This window comes from Phalaenopsis equestris, unplaced genomic scaffold, assembly GCF_001263595.1.
Source record: "Phalaenopsis equestris unplaced genomic scaffold, ASM126359v1 Scaffold000025, whole genome shotgun sequence".
NCBI classification, from domain to species: domain Eukaryota; kingdom Viridiplantae; phylum Streptophyta; class Magnoliopsida; order Asparagales; family Orchidaceae; genus Phalaenopsis; species Phalaenopsis equestris.
Genome location: NW_018164467.1, coordinates 589,283 through 612,699, shown reverse-complemented (window position 1 = coordinate 612,699; position 23,417 = coordinate 589,283). Strand labels below are relative to the sequence as shown.

At 34.9% G+C, this 23,417-nt stretch overlaps 1 protein-coding gene across 1 annotated transcript; it reads left to right on the top strand.

Moving 5' to 3' along the window:
- Positions 1-2,562: 2,562 nt before the first annotated feature.
- On the top strand, positions 2,563-21,466 carry LOC110018581 (U3 small nucleolar RNA-associated protein 4 homolog). The gene is made up of 11 exons (XM_020715929.1): positions 2,563-3,029; positions 3,101-3,244; positions 5,101-5,401; positions 5,487-5,550; positions 5,727-5,840; positions 5,946-6,108; positions 12,299-12,455; positions 12,532-13,115; positions 13,332-13,513; positions 19,917-20,174; positions 21,024-21,466. Exons 1-11 carry the CDS (start codon positions 2,862-2,864, stop codon positions 21,325-21,327), a joined length of 2,439 nt encoding a protein of 812 aa, XP_020571588.1. The 5' UTR covers positions 2,563-2,861; the 3' UTR covers positions 21,328-21,466.
- Positions 21,467-23,417: the final 1,951 nt, after the last annotated feature.

Below are 23,417 nucleotides of genomic sequence, written 5' to 3'. Positions count from 1 at the left end.
ACAGTTATTTTTGTAACCAAAACGAATGAAAATGTATGAGATGAAGAAGATACCAAAGAAACATATATGACATCTCAAACTAACCTATGGTTTAACTTTACATTTTTTTAAAGACAGGTTACTTAATATTCAATTACACAATTTATTTAAAAATTTAGTACTTATATTGCACGACGTAGATATTTATCTCATCTTTGTTGAGGTTGGTTTGTTTCCTTTTTTATAGTGTAGAATATAGTCATAAGTCTTCTCTATTGAATCTCTTAGAGGACTAGTATTGGGACCCTCACCACTTATAAATTCAAACAATTTATTGACTCTTTGTAGTCTCGTATGTGTGGTTTCAAATTCTCAACATTTAATTGAATTAATTAAAACCAACGTATTGAAACTCGAGTTAAGTTCCTATAATGATTACAAATGCCTTAAGAAGCTCAATTAGACTTAGGGTTTCAATCTTTGAAGCACCACACACATCCACACATACATGCACCACATACACATTCACACACAGAAACACTACAATTCACATCACCTACACTTACAACTCACACACATCCAAAACAAAAAGAAAACGAATCAATCTTTAAATTGAATCCCCACACATTTTAAAAAAAAAATTCAAGACCCAATGAATGCATTTTGACAACAAACTCAAACCCACTTACAAGCCACAAAATTTGATCCTCTCATAAACCACACTCCATAATTGATGTCTCCATGTTAGCTCACCACATTCACGGGTCTAAATCAAATTAGCCATGAATTAAATCAAATCCCACAAAGTCAATTTTGGAAGTCCACCACCATAGATTCAAAATGCCCAAAACCCATAAAATCTAAGCTTAAGCCCATCAAGCCATGGATCCAAGTCTATGAACCAAATGCAAGATCAAATTTAAATCAAAGACCAATTCCTAAGTCTCTTGGCCAATTATTTAAATTGGGTCTCAAGACAAATAAGACTAATTAGCTCCCTTTTTTAGCCAAGTCCAAAAATTTTTTGTTTTCTTACCAAGCTGGAGACCTAATTCCATGCCAAAGCCAAACCCACATTTCCACAAGTGACACTTGACCAAGCCCAAGCCTCCATGAACCCTAGTCCTTATCATGGGAGAGTACAACCCATATTTATGATAAGAACTAAAGAGGAGCCCAAAATAAGCAAGTTTTAATTCCGTCTAAAATCAACCAACATGCCCATGTTACCTCCCCATCAGCTTCTCCATGCATCATCATTGTCCTCACATAAGAAGATGGTGACTGTCTTAAGCCCTTCCCATTCAACCATGAATGGCAACGAGGGCTTATCCTAGAGCCACACCTTTACCTCAAAACTCGTAATTGAACCCTTCCAAGGCAACTCATCATCACTAGCTTACCTCCTAAAGCTCCACCTAAGTATCTGTTTGAAACCCTAAGTTAGCTTGTTGGAGCTCCACCCCGCTCCCATGCCCCTGACCTATAAATATGGTCTGTTCTCACCTAAAAAGGAAGTGTGTAGAAACCTTTGCGAAGCCGCACTAAAATTCCCCCAAACCCTCCTACAACCCTTATCGACCCTTCCTCATTGATCCCAAGCCATTTCCCCCCTCACAAAGCCCAAAATTCACCTTTGAATTTTTGGACATGTCAAGGGCTTGACACAAAATATTCTAAAACTCCAATTCAACCATCCCAAAAGCTTCACCGAAGCTCGCAATCACCTCCCTCGCTCAACATACCCTTTTCTCGCAGCCTTCAACATAGCCTTAAACCAAGCTCGAGCCACCATTGGTCTACGTCATAACTAAACCCATCCACAGAGCAAGTTGGAGGGAGGAGGAGGTGCACAACATCAAGGTGAAGCTTCTCAACCATTCCAATCGAGACAACTTGTAGAGTTTTATTAGGCTCAAACTCAAGCTCTTCGAGCTCAAGCCTTAGTTGGAACTCACATGAACTCAACATGCTTGGCTCATTTTAGCATTCCCTTATCGAGTTCAAACAAGCTTATAGCTTGGTTGGACACTTTTATACCACTAATCTTAAATAATAAATAAAATAATTTCACAATATTTGATTTGCAACAAACCCAACAACTCATAATTTTAAAATGGATAGTGGCAAGATTACTACAAGAAGTAAAGGTTTTTATGTTCGAGAAGAATTTCCGCTAAAGAGAAATCCTATTAAATTACTTTACATATTTTAAACCTAAAAGAAAAATTAGATGCAAAACATATGAAACATTAATATTTATAAAAGGATCAATCAAATAATTATTTCGAACCGCTAAATCGATGCATTTATGCATGTCAAGTTTCATTTTACAACTTACACAAACCTCAAATAAATTTTACTTTCTCCTATTAAAGAGTAATTGGAGCTAAAGTGGCTTCAAGGTTAATTAGTCGGGAAATTTACATACATACCCACACAATACTTAATATTGTCAATCTATTTTAATAGATACTTAAAATTTACTTGGGCTGGGCTTTTTGTGGGCTAGCCCGGCAGCTCGACAAATCCCGCGGCAACCCAGACCCCATCCCTATCTTTCATTCGGAATGCCGTGCCGAAGTAAAATTAAAAAAAAAAACTCTCATAGCCCTAAACCCTCATCTCAAAATCAAAGCCTTGGTGCTCCTAAATTCAGCCGCCTTCTTTCTCCCGCTGTTGCAGCTTCGCCCACCTCACAAGTCGCTTGCTTTTTCACTCCTTACAATCCGATCTCTCCACCGGATCATCAATCTGTCGTCTTGTTGATGATATGCTGCACAGTTCCTTCGCAAACTCGAGATCACGAGGAATCGGATTGCAGGGCTCCAGAAACTTGATTAAGTGAATCGCTTCCTCTCCTTTCGCTTCTCTGTTAGCGAATGGAGAGGCTGCAGATTCTTAGGAATAGTTCCATCGAGTGGACTCCTTCGGCGGTGGTTGCTCTCGCCACAAGCGACGATGGCTCGCAGGTGGCCGCTGCAAGGGAGGATGGATCCGTAGAGATTTGGCTTGTTTCCCCCGGCTCTGTTGGCTGGCATTGCCAGTTGGTATGATTTTTTTTTGCTCTCTTTTATTGGCTGAGCATCTCTTGGGCTATAATTCATCCGTTTGGTTGCAGACCATCCATGGGAATCATGGCTCCAGAGTTTCTTCAATGGTTTGGTTACCTTACCGTTCAAAGAGTGGAGGGCGAGGTCGTTTGCTGTCTTCCAGCATTGATGGATCTGTTTCAGAGTGGGATTTCTTCTCGTTAGCGCAGAAGGTTTACCAACTTATTTTTTGTGATTTTTTGTGCTTTTAGTTTGAGTTTACTTGATTTTCTTACATGATACACCTGTCAATTGAGTTTACACATATGGTATTTAGGATTTGATTTTTTTCTTTATTTTTTTAATTTTTCCATATTTTATAGTAAGTTTTCTCTTTTTTTGTTTATCTGGAAGCTCACTCAGAAATTGGTGGCAAGAATTCCTACTTCATGCTGATGTGGTTTGAGATGCACGTAGCTTGTCATTGTGAAACTGGGTTTATTTTTTTCCCTCGGTGTTTAAAAAGCAGCAAATAGAATTGAAAAAAGCAACAAAGCGGATGCTGAATAATTCGTGCTAGAATGAAAGCTGACCGGAGTTATGCTAACATACCATCATTCTTATTAATGCTATTCATATGATTCTTGTTAATGCATGCACCACCTCAAGTTTGGTTGGCCTAACCTGAGGATTTTGCTTGGTAACTTTTGTCATGAAGTTCTCAACGGCTACTAGTGCGATAGTTAAACCAATTAATTGATGAGAGAATATACACTTGTTATTTGTAAAAGATGTAACATTTTCTTACGGTGGATGTTGTAAGTTTTAATTTTTTAGGGCATTTACATACATACCGCACAAAGCTCATATATTTACATATCTATCACCAAACTTTCATACTTACATGCATAACATTCAAGTTTTTGACATACATAAAAATACCACAATCACTGACTTTTTAGAAGTGAAATGCAACTTTTTATGAATGGGCTAAGTGTTACAAAATGTGAATTTCAAACTTTAGGTGTTAGATATGCAAATGCATAAAAATTGTGTGGTATGTATGTGAATTTTTTTTTCTTATACTCTTTGATGTGGTGTCATGGCTGAAATTTGATTATGCTTTCGAGAAATTGTTTAAATGTTGTAATCCACTGTGTAGGAAACCTTGTGGCCTCAGGTCACAAACTGCATTTCATGGTACTTGTAGTGGAAATGGAAGTTTGTTTTAAGTTGTATTTTTTTTTTCATAAATTTGGTTGAAGATTTATTTAACCTCTTCCTGTTGTATAACTTTTCTGAACTTTATCTCAGCGAGCATGATTATTTTACATTTTGGTGATTGAATTTGAGTTGCATTGAGTTTTTATTTATTTTTGGAATTTATCAATCTGTTGAGAATGTTGTGTTGCTTTATTAATAGTTGATGACCTCTTTCATACCATATTGGCGTACTTTAAATTTTTTTACCCTCACACATTTTGCATATTCCCCATGTTTTGTGAGTAAATATGATCCCTATACTATTTTGTTCTACCCCAAGCTTTATTTACTCCACATATGATTGAGACTATTTCCTAATCTTTGTGCTACGAGGATGTAATCTCTAGTCTTTTTTAAGCTTTTTTTATATAAAATTTCAAAAAAACTAGTTTTTTTTTTCACTCCTCTTCATAGGGAGTCCTGGTAGCCGCTATCATGTTTTTAATTTAGATTTATATGCATGACTTGAGAAGTAGAGAGGGATTTTAAGTCATTTTCTTATATTAATGAACCTTTTGGAGATGATTTATTGCATTTTATTGATTTCATTTGTGTGTTTGCTTTTGGACAGGAAGATCAACAATTGTCTTGTAAATTTTCTGATGGACAAGTTTGCTGAACTAATTGTTAATTATATTAAAGTTTTTTGATACGATATGTTTACTATTTTTTGCTGTTTATAGCTATTAGATAAATGACCTGTTGTAAGCATTTTTGTAATATCAACTCGATATGATTTATCACACTAGTTTTAGTTTAATGAGATATTGTTTCATTTGAATTTTTCTGACTGTTACATGTATCATGTTCTTTTGGTTTCTCTTAGATAGTACTCGATACCATTGGCGTATCCATCTGGCAGATGGCCTTACAACCAATCAATGATTCATTTCATTTTGGGGGAAAAGAATTACAACCTTTACCAAATGGAAATACTTATCAAGATGGGGATAGTAATTTTGATTCTTCTTATTCCGACGGCGATGAAGACCCTACTGAACTAAGTGCTGCAATTATTGGGAACAAAAATTTGCACTTGGCCCTTGCATGCGATGATGGCTGTGTGCGTTTATATACTGTCGAGGAAGGAAATATAACTTACAAAAGGACTTTCCCTAGAGTCAGTGGTTAGATCTCTGCTTTATGCCTCATCATTTATAGTTTATGTTTGAATAAATATTATTACATATCTTTCTTCTTTTCTTATATTAGGACGCACACTAAGTGTTGCTTGGAGTCTCGATGCAAAGTTTTTGTTTTCTGGGAGCAGTGATGGGTAAGTTTGTAATTTAGTCATTGCAATTATTCGTGTTTAATGTGTCAAAGTTGATGCTTTTTTTTATTGATCAAGCTCTCCACTTCCCAATTTTATCCATTTTTTTATTTTATATTTATTTCATACAATTATTTTTATTATTGCCACTTTTTATTTCATAATTTATTTTGTTCCAGTGTCATAAGGTGTTGGGACACATCATCATTCCGTGAGACCTACCGTATTACTGTGGGGCTTGGAGGGCTCGGAAGTGGATCGGAACTCTGTGTATGGTCTTTACTATTCTTAAGGTTGAAAAATTCTAAATATTATAGTGATTAGTGATGAAATTTTTCTTGAAAGTGATTCTTAATTTTGTTATTAATTTATTGTTGTTTTAAATCAAACTATATCAGGTGTGGAACCCTAGTTAGTGGAGATAGTACTGGTAGTGTTCAGTTTTGGGACAGTAGACATGGAACCCTACTGCAAAGTCATACTTATCATAAGGGTGACGTTAATGCTTTAGCAGTTGCTCCAAACCACAATAGATTGTTTTCAGCTGGTTCAGATGGCCAGGTATATGATTTTTCAAATTGCATCCTCTCTTTTTCCAGTTTCATCAACTTCTTGTGTAATTGTGGATGTTACAATGTTTTTGTTCATTCGACTTGAGCACAAGTAATTATATTCTAAACTTGAAGGTTAGTAAATTTCTGAATTTTAACTGATTTGAATTTGATATCAATATGCTCTGTCTTGAATATGACACTCTAAATTTAAGCTCTATCCAATTTGAACTTAGCTCGATAAATTACATACATATATTTGTATGTGTGCTAAGACATATACATAGGTATGCAAATATTTACATCACACATAAATATAACATTGATTTGCATTTATGCATCTATTTTTAAGAACATTGATACTTTACTTTTTGTAAATAAATTTTAAATACTTTGTACTGATGATAATCTTGATTGGTGATTAAATATTTAAATTTGTAGTTTTCGGATATTCCAAATCAAAGCCCACCCCGAAATTGATAATTGTTGACTCAAATTGAATTTGGATTGAGCCTAAATTGATATATTTACGTTTAGTCATCACACTTAAATTCAACTCGATTTTCCCCTAATTAGTTGTTTAATTTTTGTTTATTTTTTTACATTCTTATTGTAACAAGATTTGTGTAATACCCAATTTTGTTCAATTTAGTAAATTTTCAATAATTTTAAAATAGATACATCTATTTTTAAGAACATTGATACTTTACTTTGTAAATAAATTTTTAATACTTTTTATTGATGGTGATCTTGATTGGTGATGAAATATTTAAATTATTAGACTTTACTTGTTACAAAACATAGCCCGCCCCGAACTTGATAATTGTTGACTTAAATTGAATTTGCATTGAGCCTAAATTGATATATTCAAGTTTATTTTTGTTTATTTGTTCACATTCTTATTGTAACAAGATTTTGTGTAATATCCAATTTTGTTCAGTTTAGGTATATTTTTAATAATTTTAAAATATTTGTGGGATGAAAGTTTTGTTGTTTTTGTATCCAACTTTGTTCACTTCATGTAAAATTTAATTATTTTAAAATATACCCAATTTTTCGCACCACTTGAAATGCATTCAAATTATTTTCATAAAATTTTCCATATTGCAACTATCAAAGTGATGTATAACACTATATATAAATTATCAATATATTTGATCTAAATCATTTAAAATAATATCTTAATTAAACTTAATTAATTACTTAATTGTAATTCAGGTTATTTATCCAACACTGCAATATTTCTACTTTATCATGTATGCAGCGTAAGGGTGAATTTTGGATGTATGTGATTTAAGCATTAATATTTTTTTATGTATACATATATATGATTAAAGTTTAGTACCTTACATTCTCTCTCTCCCGATTTCCCATCTTCAATTCTCTCACATCGAGATTGTTTCATAGTGGGAGAGGGGATCGCGATCCATGCGATCCCGTGTGGTGGGGAAGGCAAATTGATAGTTGGGCTCTCAATGACAACTGCCATGTGGAAGAGAGAAGGAAAAAAAGGAAATGGAAATGAGTAAGAAGCGGAGTAGAAAGAGAAAAGAGGGAAGGAGGACTTTTGGGGATAAATTAGTATTTTGAGTTAAAATATTCATATATATATTTTTTATTTTTAATCAAATAAATATTTATATTTATTTCAATCAATGTAGAAAATATTTATTTAATTGATTGTAGTTTCGTGTGTTTGTTTTTTGTTAACGAGAGACTGTAAATTTTGCATAAAATTATCAAATAAGGATTGTATTATTATGCGGGAAAATTTTTTCGAGGTACGAGCATTACTTTAGATTGTTGATATATTAAATTAGTGTTTGGATTAAGAATTTCTTAAAATCTTAAAAACTTGTTATTTACACAGGGGCTACCATGTCAATCTTGTTGAGATAATCATGTGTTAAATTAATAATTTCTTTTTTCTATATAATTATTATGTGATACATTGATACAAAATTATATTTAGATTGTTTTTGTATGTTATTGAATACTTGCATTTGTTAAATAAAAGCAAGTTTCAATATACACTACCTGTTAAACAAATATTATTTTTATTGAATTGGTGAACTACTAAGCCAATTGTTTACAAATATGCTTATACAATTATATATGTATATAAAAAGGATCTTTAATAGATAAAATGATTAAATGAATGTCACAAATATTATGATATACTTTTATATTGATGAACTACGCTATCCCTTCTCCAAATCTTCTCATCTCCGATCCTCAACCACCAAATTCTCCCTCTGTCCCCCCTACACCTCCCTATAGACTACTACTGCTATCCCACCTTCCTATCTCCGTTCAAGCTCCTCCCAACCACCCCATTACCGCTGCCGACCACCAACAACTCTTCCCACTTGTTGTTCCAACAGTACACCTTCCCCTAGCTGCCACGAGCACTCTGGGTCGTCACCACCCCCGCTAGCCATCTCTACCCATCTCGCTGATCTTCACCACCCATTGAAATATAATTAGGAGTGTTTGCTTGTGTCGTTTGTGTGTTTGTGTTGTTATTTTTGTTCGAGTCATGTTATTATCTTATTTTAATATTAATGAATTTTTTTTTTGTGTTTCCCACTATTTGCTGTACTAGTTCCGATATCATTTGGTATCAAAACTAGCTTTACCTTAGTCTCATCTTAGGTTCCCAAACATCCGCCCCTACCCGAGCCACTTCCACTCAAATATTTTCTTCTGATTCCCAACTTTAGCCATGCCACCACGAAGAGGTCCATCTAATCCGTCGTCTACAACGAAGACTAGCAGAGCTGGATGACGAAAACCAAAAGAGGTTACCTTCGTCTGTGATCTAGAGAGTCAAAGTGAAGCAAGTACTAAGAGATGAATCTGTTCCGCAAGGAAGATAACAGTGAGGAGGAATTTTGACCACGCCATTTTGATATCCAATTCCAAAGGAGACTGAGAGAAGAAGCTCCTTATGGAGGTTAGCGGACTTTGGCATCAAGATGAACCTTCCATAATTTGAAAGATGTATGGATCCTGATGAGTTTATTGACTGGCTGCAATTAGTCGAACGGATTTTTGAATATAAAGATGTACCAGAAGACAAACGGTCAAGCTGGCTGCTGTTAAGCTGAAGAAGAGCGCTTCCCTATGGTGGCAAAATATGCAGAGGCAGAGGAAGACGGAAGACAGTGAAAAAATCACTAGGTGGGAGAATATGAAGAAAGTAATGTAGAAAAAAGTACCTCCCACCTTACTATATCTAGGATATGTTTCTAAAGCTCCACAACTTGCAACAGGGGGATTATTCAGTTGAAGAGTTCACTGCCCAATTCGACCACTTGCAGATGAAATGCGAACTGACAGAGCCAGAGGAACATACAATAGCGAGATATGTCATGGATTTGAAACTTGCCATCAACAATGTGATACAGTTGCAACAATACTGGGCGCTAGAGGATGTCTAGGCATTAGCCTTGAAGGCGGAAAAACAACAAAAGCAGAGCTGACAACAATTATCTTTCAAGCAGCAGCTTTCATGCAGGCTGCCACCTACAATTACCACGACAGGGTTATCTCAGAAGACACAGGCAAGCCCGAATAAGGGAACGACACTACAGATCAAAGCGCGAAGAAACATGAAAAGGGCAACTCCTCCAACACAATGTTGTCCAGGAAGTACTAACGATGCCACGACTACTACCACATTGCCTCCCACTGCCCTACGAACAGGGTAGTCAAACAAACACATCAAGGCGCTGTAGTAGAAATTAGCAATGAAGAGAAAGCCGAGGAACATGAGTATCAACTTCCCCCAGTTGAAGGAGAGGCGCTTATGATTCGACATATCATGCAGACTGATGATACTTGGGATTCACAGTGGCTTCGCCACAACATATTTTACACCAGCTGCACTGTAAAGGGAAAGACATGTAGTCTAATCATCGACGGCTAAAGGAGCAAGAATGTGCCATCGACTCAGATGGTTGTAAAATTGGGATTGAAAACTTAGATACATTCCCAAGCATATTCACTGACGTGACTAAAGAAGGAGAATGAGGTCATCATCGTTCGAAGATGTTTGGTAGAATTTTCGATTGGATGTTAGCTGCATGACCAAGTGTGGTGTGATGTGGTCCTTATGAATGCTTGTCATCTTTTATTGGTTGTTGGACAACCTTGACAATATGACTGAGGGACTCAACATGATAGATATAAAAACACGTATTCCTTCACCAAGGATGGAAAACACATCACCCTCCTTTCTTCGGTGGAGTCCGAGGTTACAGGACCCCTTTTCAACTGAATGGCGTCAGTGGAACCGATTTTAATGATAACAACAGACGAGAAGACAGAGACACCCGCCCCTGATACAGGAAGATATGACAAAGGTTATGTCAGGACGACATCGTACCAACAACACCATAGCCATGTGAGAAGGGTCTGACTACTCTCACTGTGCGTGCAATTGAACTGATCTTAAGATACTCTGGGAAGATTCACCGATATAAGCGTGGTGCACGACCTCCAAAGATCATATCGATATGGACATTTACTCGTATGATTGGGAAGACCCTTATATATCGCCAGTGGGATTCAGGTTGGCCGACAACAAAACGAAAGCTTCAACTAATAAAGTAGGAGATTGACGCGGGCATAGAATAGTGCCCGAAATTGGGTTCTTAATAGCGCCTGAAGCAGGGCGCTCCAGCGGGGCCAAAGCCCCGCTCGAAATTGTATGATACAGCGCGAAGCCTCACGTGACACGAGAAACTCCTGCCCTCGCAGGTGTGGGAAAACCCGCATCAGGGAAGGAAATCGTGAATTCTTGCGATCCAACCAGGCTATTAACACTAGTTCTTTTATGGGAAGTAATTTCTGGTTTCCTCTTGGCTTCCCTTTGTGTAGAAGTTTCTCTTAAGCCTATAAATTATTGTCTTTTTTGTATGTGGAAGTAAGATTTGAGTTGTGTTAGAGTTCAGATTGTGTCATCTTCATATCTCCTATATGGATTCCATTTCCGTTTTGTAGGTTGTATCCCAGGAGATGGTGGTGCTCCGACTGTATTCTTCTGTGAGATAATGATTGTATCCTTCTCTTTTACCTTCTCCAAGCCTTCTCTCTGCTCAACCACCAAACTCTCCCTCCGTGACCACGACACCAAACCATTACCTCCCTACAGATTACTACTGCTATCCTGCTTTCCTAACTCCGTTCAAGCTCCTTTCAACCATCCCATTATCGCTGCCGACAACCAACAACCTTTCTCAGTTCCCACTTGTTGTTCCCATCATTTCGCATCTTCACCTCATTGCCACCAGCACTTTGGGTCTTCATCATACCCGCTAGCCATCCCCACCCACCACCGATCTCCATCATCCATTGAAACATAATTTGGGGTGTTTGCTTGTGTTGTTTGTGTGTTTGTGCTGTTATTTCCGTTCAAGTCATGTTGTAATTTTATTTTAATATTAATGAAAGTTTGTTTTTTTGTTTCCTATTATTTTCCCTACTAGTTCCGATATCACATGTTAACTCTGTTTAGTAATTAGCCATTTTTGCTTAATATTGATGTGATATTAAATATTGCTTAATAGTTACTTATTACGATAGGTTTTTTTTTCTTAATATTAACATCATATGAAAAAAATAACTCTTTTCCCTCGCATAATTTTATCCGTCAATTAAATATTTTTTTCTCCTTGCTTATTTTAAAATTTGCTTTTATTTCTTTTTCGTTTATCTGCTTTTGATCGCATAATATTGTTTGTTTTAGAAGATAAGAACATTTACTTTATTTTAACCAGTTGTTGCAGCATTGTCAACTTCAATTCTTTTTAATATTTTTCTTGTAGAGTTAAACTCAATAATTATCACTAAAAAGCTTAGTTTTTTTTGGTCATACACAATGTGTTGAGGAGGATAGTTTCTCATTTGGTCACGAAATTACATGATTGGAAACTTGAATCACGGTGGAATCAGTTAGCTAATTATGATCCTAGGAATTTGTTTGTTTGGCCTTGCTGTACTGTTTTATTTATTGCTGTTTTATTTTCTTGATTATGGTGAATTGATTTTTTAACTACATGCCATCATAATTCATCTGATTAAGTATTCTTTTATTGTGCTTATAATGCTTACTAAACACCTTGTCTTTTCAGTTCTGAAGTTCTGACACAACATTTGCTTCTTAGGGTGCCTACTAATGTTTTGAAATCATTTAGGTTATTCTCTACAAGCGCTCCGGTAATGCTGTTGATTTGGGTAAAGTTAATAAGCCTTTAGTGGATCATTCTCACAACTGGATATATGTTGGTTATGTTAGAGTTCATACCCATGACGTGAGGGCCTTGACGGTGGCTGTTCCTATTAGTTCAGAAGGTCAGTCTCATTCAGCTATTAGTATACATAGACATGTGTGCCTATCAATGATAATTTCTTTTTTTATCTGTGACAGCTTCTTCTCCTAATGAAAAGTCATTAGGCAATGTACGACATAAGGATAGATCTATAAATTTTACTTACCATAAATGGGCACACTTAGGGGTCCCCATGCTTATTTCTGGAGGCGATGACACCAAGTTATTTGCTTACTCTGCCCGGGAGTTCACACAATATTCTCCTCATGATATCTGTCCGGCACCTCAACGCATGCTTCTGCAAATTGTGCCTTCTACAGTCTCTGATGGAGCTTCTGTTTTACTTGCACAACATGGAACACAGCTGGATTTGTTGCTTATAAAATCAAATCATGGTGAGCCACTTAGAAGAAGCAAAGCAATCACCCAATTTATAGCTCATGTTAAAAGCAAGGAATCTAGAAAAATCATTTCTAGTGCCATATCCAATTCTGGTAATCTTTTTGCTTACTCTGATCATGTGAAGCCTTGCATTTTTGAACTGAAGAAGCCGAAATCCAGAAAAAGTGGTTGGTCTATAACCAAATTACATCTACCTCGACGATTGCCATATGCTCATTGTATGGTTTTCAGTGTTGACTCCTCGAGGTTGATGTTAGCCGGTCATGACAGAAAAATTTATGTGAGTTGTTTAATGAATTTGGTTGTGGTATTGTTCAACTTATCCAATTCCTGAATAAAGAAGAGGAAAAAAGTTCTTTTTGAATTTGGTTTATTTGACAGTCTTAGCCTCAAAATTTGGCTGGTGATGCATGTTTTTTTTAATCGTAATGCTTTTATATGTTTATATTGTGGTGGTATTAATTTGTACCTCAACACATTTTTTTTGGAAAACTAGGTTTTGGATGTTAAGAGTTCAGAACTAGTGCATACTTTTTTGCCTCAAGGAAAGGATGGTGACGTGAGCTCAGTACCTCAGGAACCTTCTATAACGAGGATGTTTACTAGTTCTGACGGGCAATGGCTAGCTTCTGTCAATTGTTTTGGCGATATTTATGTTTTTAATCTCGAGACATACAGGCAAGTTCTCATTGTCACTTGAACAGTGCTTTGTGAAGCACATAACCTCTCTCTCTTTTTTTTTTAATCAACAATTTGTTAAATCATGTACCAAATCACTAGTTTTTTACAAGCTTTATTCTGTTGAGGTTTCACCATAGTGGCTTTGCTAACCACGACTCGTTTAGTCTAAAGCAGTGTAATTTTCTCATATTTTATTTTGTTTGTTGTTATTTTACATGTTTAAAGAAGATTTAGATTGAAAAATCTTTGGCATGAATTGCCCTTTGTTCTAAATATTGCTTACACCAATCATCGAGTAAAGTCTGAATGCATGTGTAAGAGCATTTTATGTAATCACATTATTTGATGGAAAAGTAGTGCCCAATTACACAGATGTTAATTCTAAGTATTTGTCATCTATTTCATGTTGCAAGGCTTCTTGTACAACAATCATATAGGTGGTTTTGTCTTATCTTTTAGGTGTTTAAAACCAGAGTGCCGAGTAAAGAATGTCGTTTCCAGGAGCAAGTTCATATTCTTCCTTGATAGAGCCAATATGGGCTTTTGAATGTCCCAATTGATGTTGCAGGAGATAAAAGTATAAGAGAAAAGGGAGTTCACCGGAGGTTTGGGAATTTTGAGATTAGAGGATAAAAATGATTCGGGTAAAATTTAAAGTGATTCTAAGATAACTACACCTAGGGTATCCTATTTAAAGAAAATAGAATTTTATTTAAATTTAAATGAAACTAATCATATTTTACTTGACTCGAGCCCTGCTAGACAACTCCAATTCAAACATAAGATTATTTGTAGGATAATTCAATCTAATTAAAAGAGAATAAATATATGGATCATAAATTAAATTGAATAATGAAATGCGATCAGGTATCATGACCTAGTTTGGTTAACTTTAAGCTTGGTCAAAACTTTAATCCTTGATTTGGGCTTCTATGTTTCGCCAATTTCTTGGGATTAAAATAATTACCCTATGAAGAGCCATAAGTGCAGAATTTGTCAAAATGTTTGCCATTAACTATGCGAACTAAACTTTTGTGATTTAAAAATCTTTTGTTGAAGTTTGATTCATCTGACAAATAGGATAAATATTCATTTTTGAAGTACTTGTTGTAGTTTCGTTTGTAATAATTTAGCTGTCTTGGCATTTAGTGTAATGATTGCTGGTGAACTATAGGAAAATAACATTATTTATCTAAGTAGAAGCTCCACCTACTGAAACTCTATCAACATGCATAATAGGCTCGAAAATACCTCGATAAGGTATTAGATCTTTAATATTAAGAATTGGGCGAAAATCAAAATTTTAAGGTAAGTTAAATCATATAAATAATTGAAATCAACTTTTAAATATGTTTTCTTTTTTTTTACATTTTCTTGTATATAACTTTAAATGTTTGCTGGGGCAAAACAATTTGGTTTATGATCTTATTATTTTGTGTTTCAATTAGGGTTCACGGATTAGGTTCAAGTCAAACGTGAAAGTTGACCGGACCCAAATATGCTTGATTCGAACCTAATATATTTATTGAATATTTTAAAATATTTGACTTGAATTTGACTTGAACAGAACTCATCTAGCTTCAAGCTGACTAATCTAAATTTATACATATATAAATCATGCCATGACTCCAAACAGACATGTTTATGATTCAAGCCTGCTCACTCAAACTCAAATAGTAATTTGGTTAATTTCTGGTTGATTTTAGTATATTCTAGTTAATCCTAATATAATATGAATAATAATACGGTTTGTAATTTATGCTCAAACTTGATTCAAATAGTGATCAGGTTAATGTGAACTTTGATTTTTTGAGTTTAGTTTAGATCGGTTGTTTGGTTGGGTCATATATTGACACCATGACTTACAATGCACATTTATAGAAAGGTTAGGTCTAGGAGGGGCTCATTTAAATTCATTTGTTTTTTCTTTACAGATATTTTCATGCTACTAAAGCTTCGGGGAAAATGCTCCTTTTAATGCTGTAGGATGTTATGCATGTACCTCAACATAAATGCTAGACGCGGGTTCATTTATAATTTTTTTTTAATTATCCTATTATTTTTTTAACTAATGATCTCGATTTAAGTTCCATAGATTGATTTATATAGTTGTGCTAATGGAGCCTTCGGCATAGGCTATGGAATTGGTTACGCAATCGTCCCTTGTCTCTACATCCAATTAAAATGTATATTAGGCATACCTACGATTGAAAGAACAATCAATTTTGATTTTTATACAAAGTTCATCATGATTATTAACTCTTTGTTGATGTTGACCATGTTTATGATGGTTATCGTAGTTTCTCTGAGATTTGTGAAGTGCTAACATGTTTTCTCAGGAGAAAATATAAGAAAAATATTTCATTTTTATCAATAAAGTTTCTCAAGGAAAAGTATCAGGAGAGTATCTTATTTGACAACCTGAGGACTGGTTTGTGTGTGTTGAATGTTTAGTGATTTTTAAATTTGTAGGCACTCTATGATGAGTCTTTCATTTGCCTTGAATTGTGCGTTAACTTGCTATGCCAAGGCATTTAACTCCCTTTTTTGTAGTAAGCAACATGTTTTGCTATGATTTATGTTGTGTTTAATTTAAGTATGCGCCTGTTAACACTATAGCAACTGCAATTGTATTTTTTCAATTCTGATTGTAATTTGTGCATGAAATGAGAAACTCAGAAATATGTTAAAAAAATTTTAAGTTTTTAATTAAGTTCTTTTTAGAAAGTTTGCTAAATATTCCCAATGACTTTGTCAAGGTCAATAAACAATTGATAAATAATTGTAAACTTGTGGTGGATTAAATAGTTTGTGTGCAATATGGTGGGTGATGCAGGGTAGTAACCAACATAAAAAAAATTATAATTTTCGAACAAACTTTTTATATTAATTTAGTCTAGAGTTTTAAAGACTATTCTACAAATCAGTGTAGGGATATTTAAATGATGAAATTTTTGTCCATCACTGATGGCATATGTCAAATGTATCTGTACATTGGTGTCACAAACCTACTTGTGATAATACATGAATTCTTCTATAAGAAAAGCAACAATTATTCCAATTTTTCTTAGAGAATATCAAATACATGACAGGTTGAAAGACACAATTTTCAAGCAGGGTAGAATGATACAAATTTGAAACTTTGTATACATCGGAAACACAAGTTTCGTGGCTTGAGATGAATAAATTGTTATTCCAAGTTTTGATGTTAGTTTAACTGTTTTATTATAATTATTTGGTTATGCTGTATGTCTATGATGATGATTTTATAGTGAATGGGCTGTATTTTGCGGTTTGGTTTTGTTCGCTTTGTGAATTTTTGTGGTTGCTTTCCTTCAGATTTCTGTGTTTTTGTCTCTGCTGCTAGAATTTCTGTATTGCCAGGATTCAGGATATGGGGATCATAGGATTAGCACTACAGCAATAAAGAATCTATGCTTTCCAACTGCTCTCTATTTTAATTGTTGAGTTATTTTGCTTAGTAGCTAAAAATAAACTTGTTAAGTATTATTGAAATTGAACGATTTTGGGAAACCATTTGTTATTGGATTTTTTGGGATTTTTTGAAAAGTATTAGTATGGGGGTTTCTATAGTTAGTTGATCTTAAGCGAAATAAAATTTTATCGCGCTGTTTAATAAATTTAACTTTGCGCTCAAATTTATGCTCAAGCTGCTCGGTGCAAATTATTGAAATGTAACAACATATACGATCCATAGCAAAAATCAATATGATTCTCCACAGAAATTAGGGCGAAATAGATTTATTATTTCAATAAGTCAAATAATTCAATGAGAATACAAGATAAGACGTACAATTTGAGAGTTAGGCGATTTCTCCCAATTCCTATAATTTGAGAGGCAAGAAATCTCTTCTAAAACCTAAATCTAAGACTTGCAACTCAATCTCATGCATCAAAACTAACCCTAAACTTAATAAGACTATTTATATCCAACAATAATAATAATATGACTAAATTGTCCTTAGACTGTTGCTTCATCAAGTTAGGTGGCTTCCCCCGAAGTCATCATGTGACCGTCTTTTTCATTTAATCAGGAGAGTTCGAAATGTAGTTTTGTGCACATCCTTTGTCTGCATCTAAATCAATTAGTGGTCTGATTTTTAATCAATCTTAAAGAATATCACAACCCGAAATAGCTCATCCCGTGGCTTATCGATCACTAGAATTTTTGTCAACTCTGTCTCATGTGTCTTCCATCTTTGTCAACTTCAATCCTTCTTGCTTTTGTTTGTTCAAGCAATTCAAATGTCATATTATTTCTTCGAAGTGTTGCGACTTGATTTTGCTCCTGGTTTCGTTACTACAGCTCGCAATCCGCCTAAAACTGTGAAATTGCCCTCATGTCGTGCGAATCCTTTTGGTTGCTGCAGGAGTTCGTTCCCGACATCATCTCTCGACCCTGTGACGGGCCGAGCCAATTTTATGTGGAACTCTACTATCTTCTTCATTATTTCTTGCATTTCCCTTATGCTCTCAAATCCGCCCTCCATTCGGCTTTCTATGGGAGAAAACCTATTTTATATGGCGACGAACCTTCTTCCATCTCAAAGCTGATTTGACTCACAATTTTCTCTAATTTTTCTTCTGAAGCATTTATTTTTTTTACGAACATTACTTCTTGTAGGGTTTCAAAATTTGTGATCCTGTGGTTGGCTTCCCAGCTAGCTTGAATCTCAAGAGGAATGTCGTAATTCTGTTGTTTGCTTCCCAAATCACGATAGGTTCCGTCTCGAGGATGCTTGTCCTGGTCGCTGAATTTAGGGATCTTAGGTATTTATTGTCTCATGACTGGACACCGTCATCCCGTTAGTGTATCGCGAGGACAGAGTGGAAGTAGAAAGATGGAAGCTTGTGGTCTATGTGCGCTGCAATCCCCACGTGGCAATCTCTGTTAGCTCTAATCTTGGCTTTTTTGCAAGGATAGGGAGAAAAAGAAGAAGGATCTGAGTTACAGATCCTCGGTAGGTTGTGATCCCACTGAAGCCTTCCCTATTTAGCTATGTATTTCGCGACTCCTTCATGTTAGGGCCTTCCCAGCTCGCTTTGATTGTGATTGCATGCAAATAGTGCAGGAGGAGGCGAATGAGGGAGTTTCGGGTCTCAGTAAGCCGCAATCCCTTTGTCTCTTGCCTTGCAGTGGCTGTACTCGAAAAAAAAAATGGGAAGAGATGACACTACTTACGTAAGACGCGATCCTGTCGTCTCCTTCCCCGCGCTGAACTTGCGACACTGCTGCAGGATGAAGCTAGAGGAGGAAAAAGCCAGAAGTTATAATTTTTTGTATGTTGCGATCAAGTCAAGGCCTTCTTTGCTTGAATCTGATGTCAAAGGTGCTTAGTCACGAAGGAACTTGTTATCTCTCAGAAACGTCGCAATGATACCAGTTTGATACGATCTAGAGCAAAAGTCAACACTATTCTTCACGTAAATTAGGGCAAAATAGATTTCTTATTTTAATAATTCAAACAACTTAATTAGGATACAAGATAAAAACCCATGATTCGAGAGGTAGATGATCTCTCCCAATTCTTATAATTCGAGAGGTAGAAATCTCTTCCAAAATTTAAACCTAAGACTGACAATTGAGTTTCATGCATAAAAACTAACCTTGGACATAATAAGCCTATTTATACCCAACAATAATAATAACAAAAGACTATATTGCTCTTAGACATACAAAAGACAAACTTGCCCTTAGACTGGCAAAAACGTAACACAACCTTTGGGGGAAGCTTTCTTATTGTACTTGTTTGTGGCTTGAATCTTCTTTAGTGATTTACTATTCTTATTCTTTTCATCTGTATATTCCATGATCCGTTTTCTATGTGTGGTTGACATTTGGTTAAATCTGTTGCTTGTATTTCTTAAATATCTGTGACTTTTGGGTGTGGCTTTTGTTCATTTTAAATTGCTTGCCAAAACTTAGGTTTTTGATGTTTTTTAAATTATCATTTGGAGTGAGCTCTACGGTTGTTTTTTGGGTTTGTATGAAAAAATGGTGACATTTTTTTTTACCAAAATAAGGGTTGATAGAATGTGAATTGTATATTTTATACGTTTGTTTTTGTGCATTTCATGTTACATCTATCAAAGGGGAAGCTTAGACCTTAAAACTTTTTATTTCATATGTATCATGTGTCCAATAAAAATCGGTAAAGCCAACATTGTACCTTTACTGAATGTTAGACTGCATTATGTGTGCGATAGACGACCCAGTGGATGGCTTGCAAAATATGCATGCTATTGTTTATCTTTTAGGTTGGGTAGTAAAAATGATTGAAGGGTGAAATTCATGATATTATAGTAAATAAATTAAATGACATAATTGGCCATTAATAAAATTGTTTTGATAGCTCATTTTGTTTCTCTTCATTGGCAGGCAACATTGGTTTATTTCTCGGTTGGACGGTGCTTCTGTTACCGCCGGAGGTTTTCCTCCGAGTAATAGTAATGTGCTGGTCATAACGACGTCTGTAAACCAGATTTATGTGCTTGATGTGGAAGCAAAGCAATTAGGGGAATGGTCAAGGCGACACAAAAACATTTTGCCAAGAAGATTTCAGGATTTTCCAGGGGAGGTTATTGGCCTAACTTTTCCACCTTGTAATTCAACATCGGTGATGATCTACAGTGCTAGGTACTTCGTTCTCTGATTGAAACTCTGCCTTTTTTCAATCTTTTGTGAAGAAAGAAAAACAAGCACAAGCCTTAATGCCATGCATAGCTTATAAAGGCTTGGGTGATTTTTGTGTAATGTTTCATTCCAAAAAATAAATTTATTTGAGATAAAAATTTCTTGCTTCTTGTGACTAAAAATGTTATATTGAAATTCTCATTTTGTTTTGTTTACATTTGATTACATTTATTTTACTTAATTTGCATACTAAACTTTCATGTCCCACCACCCACAAAAACATACACAGCATGAAACAGAAGGTTTGGTTTCCATTAAAAATCTGCACAAAAAACTGTCCATTTGGGCATTTACATGCCTACCTCCCAATTCTTATATATTTACATATCTAAAACATAAAATTTACTTTTTTGCATTTAGGGCCCGTTTTGGGCAGCTTATAAGTGCGGCGGCGTTTTTGAAAACGCCATCTAATCGTTTGATTTGCGCGTTTTTGAAAATGTTGTCTGCGTATTTGAGTTTTTTACACTAAACATAGGCCGTGGGTCGATGCCCGCGGTCGACCTGCAGGCCACATTTCAGGATAAGCTGTTTATCCTGAAACGCACAAGCTGCCCCAAACAGTAATGAAGTGTTATACTGCATTACTGACCTCATTCTTTCAGATCACATAAAAAAATTTTCACCATTTAAACTTTCACAAGGTGACATGTATGTAAAAAATGAAGTTGAAATATATAAATACGTAGGAATTGAGTTGCATGCATGCAAACCTTCCAAACCCGTTTGTTTTGCAAACTCTCTAAAAGTTTCACTGCATTTATAGTGCTTGTAATTTCTCTGTCCTTGCAGGGCTATGTGCTTAATTGACTTTGGGATACCAATTCATCAAGACGACGAGCCGAACGTCAACCAAAATCAGTTGCTCGACAAGTTAGTTATATCGAACAGCACGAAGATGAATAAAAAGAGAAAAAAAATAGATCAACAGATACATTTACATAAGAAAAGGAACTTTGAGTTTTGTGCATTCAAAGATCCGGTTTTGTTTGTTGGCTATCTATCAGAAAATTCTGTATTTGTATTAGAGAGGCAGTGGGTGGATGTAGTGAAGAGCTTGGATGCTCCCGTTCATAGACATATATATGGAACCTAATTATGTATACTTTTGCATGAATCACAGCTGCAAAATGGGTTTTTGGTGGTTTACCCTTTCCCTTTTCTTTTTGGCAGGTCTCATTTATTTTGGTCTCATTTGTAAAATATTGAACTATTATTTTAGTGCTATTCGTTAAGAGTAATATTTTTTTTTATGTTAGCAGAGTATTATATTTTGAATGAGTAGTGTTATTTATATGAAGGCACAATATCTTTAAAGCGTCAAAGTCTGTCCTTGAAAATGTTGATATTCATTGGAGAAATTTATGGTGCAAAAATTATATTTATTCAATTTTTTTTTGGGATGTAGAGTTCTTCATCTCTCTTGAGTACATATAATTCTGTAAAGACTTTATTTTGATGGTAGCGAGGTAGAAGAGAGTTGGAAACGAGTCTTGAGAGGTTTTCGGGACAATGAGTCGGAAAAAAATGGCATGAGGTTGGTTTCTCGGATTATAATGTTTGAGAGGGAGAGATTTCGGGAGAAGATTTTGGATGCCTTTTCTTTTTTGTATAAAAATGAGAAAACAATAAAAAGTTATATAGTATAATATGATATCGATCAATGATATCTTAATAAAATGATCTTGATGGGGGATATCATGTGGTGCTTTTAAAGAAAGATGTACTTGAATAATTGTTAGTAATGATAATCTTCTCAAGTAGTTGTTCATTTCCAGGTTGGTTAGGTTATCTTCAAGGAAGAGATGTAATTCAGTTATTTTGGAAGGGTGGGTTCGATTCAACCACTTGACAGATGGGCTCGATTTTTATGAAAATCTTTGAAAACATCTTATAATTTCCCCTATTTTGATAAATTTAAAAAGATGGGTGGAGTCATTAGTTATCATTTGATTTACACTGAACTATTAGTATGAGCTTTACCCTCTGGTGTGACTAGGGGATACTTGATAAAGAATCACATCGGAGGCTTTTTGAATATGCACGATGGTTTTATAGTGATCAATGTATCTATGGAGATTGTAGAATAAAAACTTTTAGAGGAGAAGATTCTTAAAAGCTAATCAATATCCCCTGAAGCTTTATTTTTTTAATAAGACATCAATGTTCACCTTTTATGATATCACGAGGGATCAATAATGTAAGATTTATCCCAATTTGTTAATAATGTTAGGAGATCATTGGCTAATCAGACAACAAGAGAATGATTGATTGAATTGTATTATGAAGAAGATGCCAACATGAAGATGAGGAGGCCCTACAAGGGTTCCTTTCAATTGACCAATCATAGCTTGAGGTTGACTTTATAATAAATGAGTTTTAGTATGTTGTGACAATATTAAAAAATTGGTGAATTTGTGTAAGATTTGAGAAGAGTAAGCTTGTTACTCTTTCAACTCTTGAAGATAATTCTCAAAAGTTGTTAACTATTGCAAATGTGTTTGTAGAATGTTGAGAATTGTTCACAAATACACTGCCATAATATTGCATGTTCAAAAAATTATTTTGCTTAAATGAGAATTTTGTTTTAAATTTAAATGAAAATCTTGCACTCTGATAAATATAGGAATGCATGAGACTATAATTTTCTTAAAAAATTTTAAGAAGCAAATCATGGGGCCAAGTTGAGGTGTAATAATTTACTAGATAAGTAAAATTACAAGGCTTCACATTTCCTCTAAATCAAAGAAGTTGAGATTGTGGAGTAATGTGAACAAACTTGGACTTCAAGCTAAAGTAATATTGAATGGATGATGGTGGCTGTGGTCTGATAATGTTTGTCAACTAACAATGATTGGATAATGACTGAACAATGGTGGCTGGACAAAAAAAATTGAATGATGTTGAATGAAGTTATAATAGTAGGGTGTCAGTAGTAAGATGACAATGATTTGACGTTGTCAATGATTGATAGAAATCATGTGTGTCAAATGTCATGTAAAGCTAAAAAATTATATACATGTCCAAGCTATCTTCAAACTCAAGTTTAGGCCCCCTTTTTGTGTGAAATGATTACCTATTTATAAATTTGTCTTTTTGATAAATTTAGCTAAAATCCTAAAACATTCATTTGGATGACACATATTGATTCTTTAAATCATACATCATTCGTTAGTTTAGAATTCC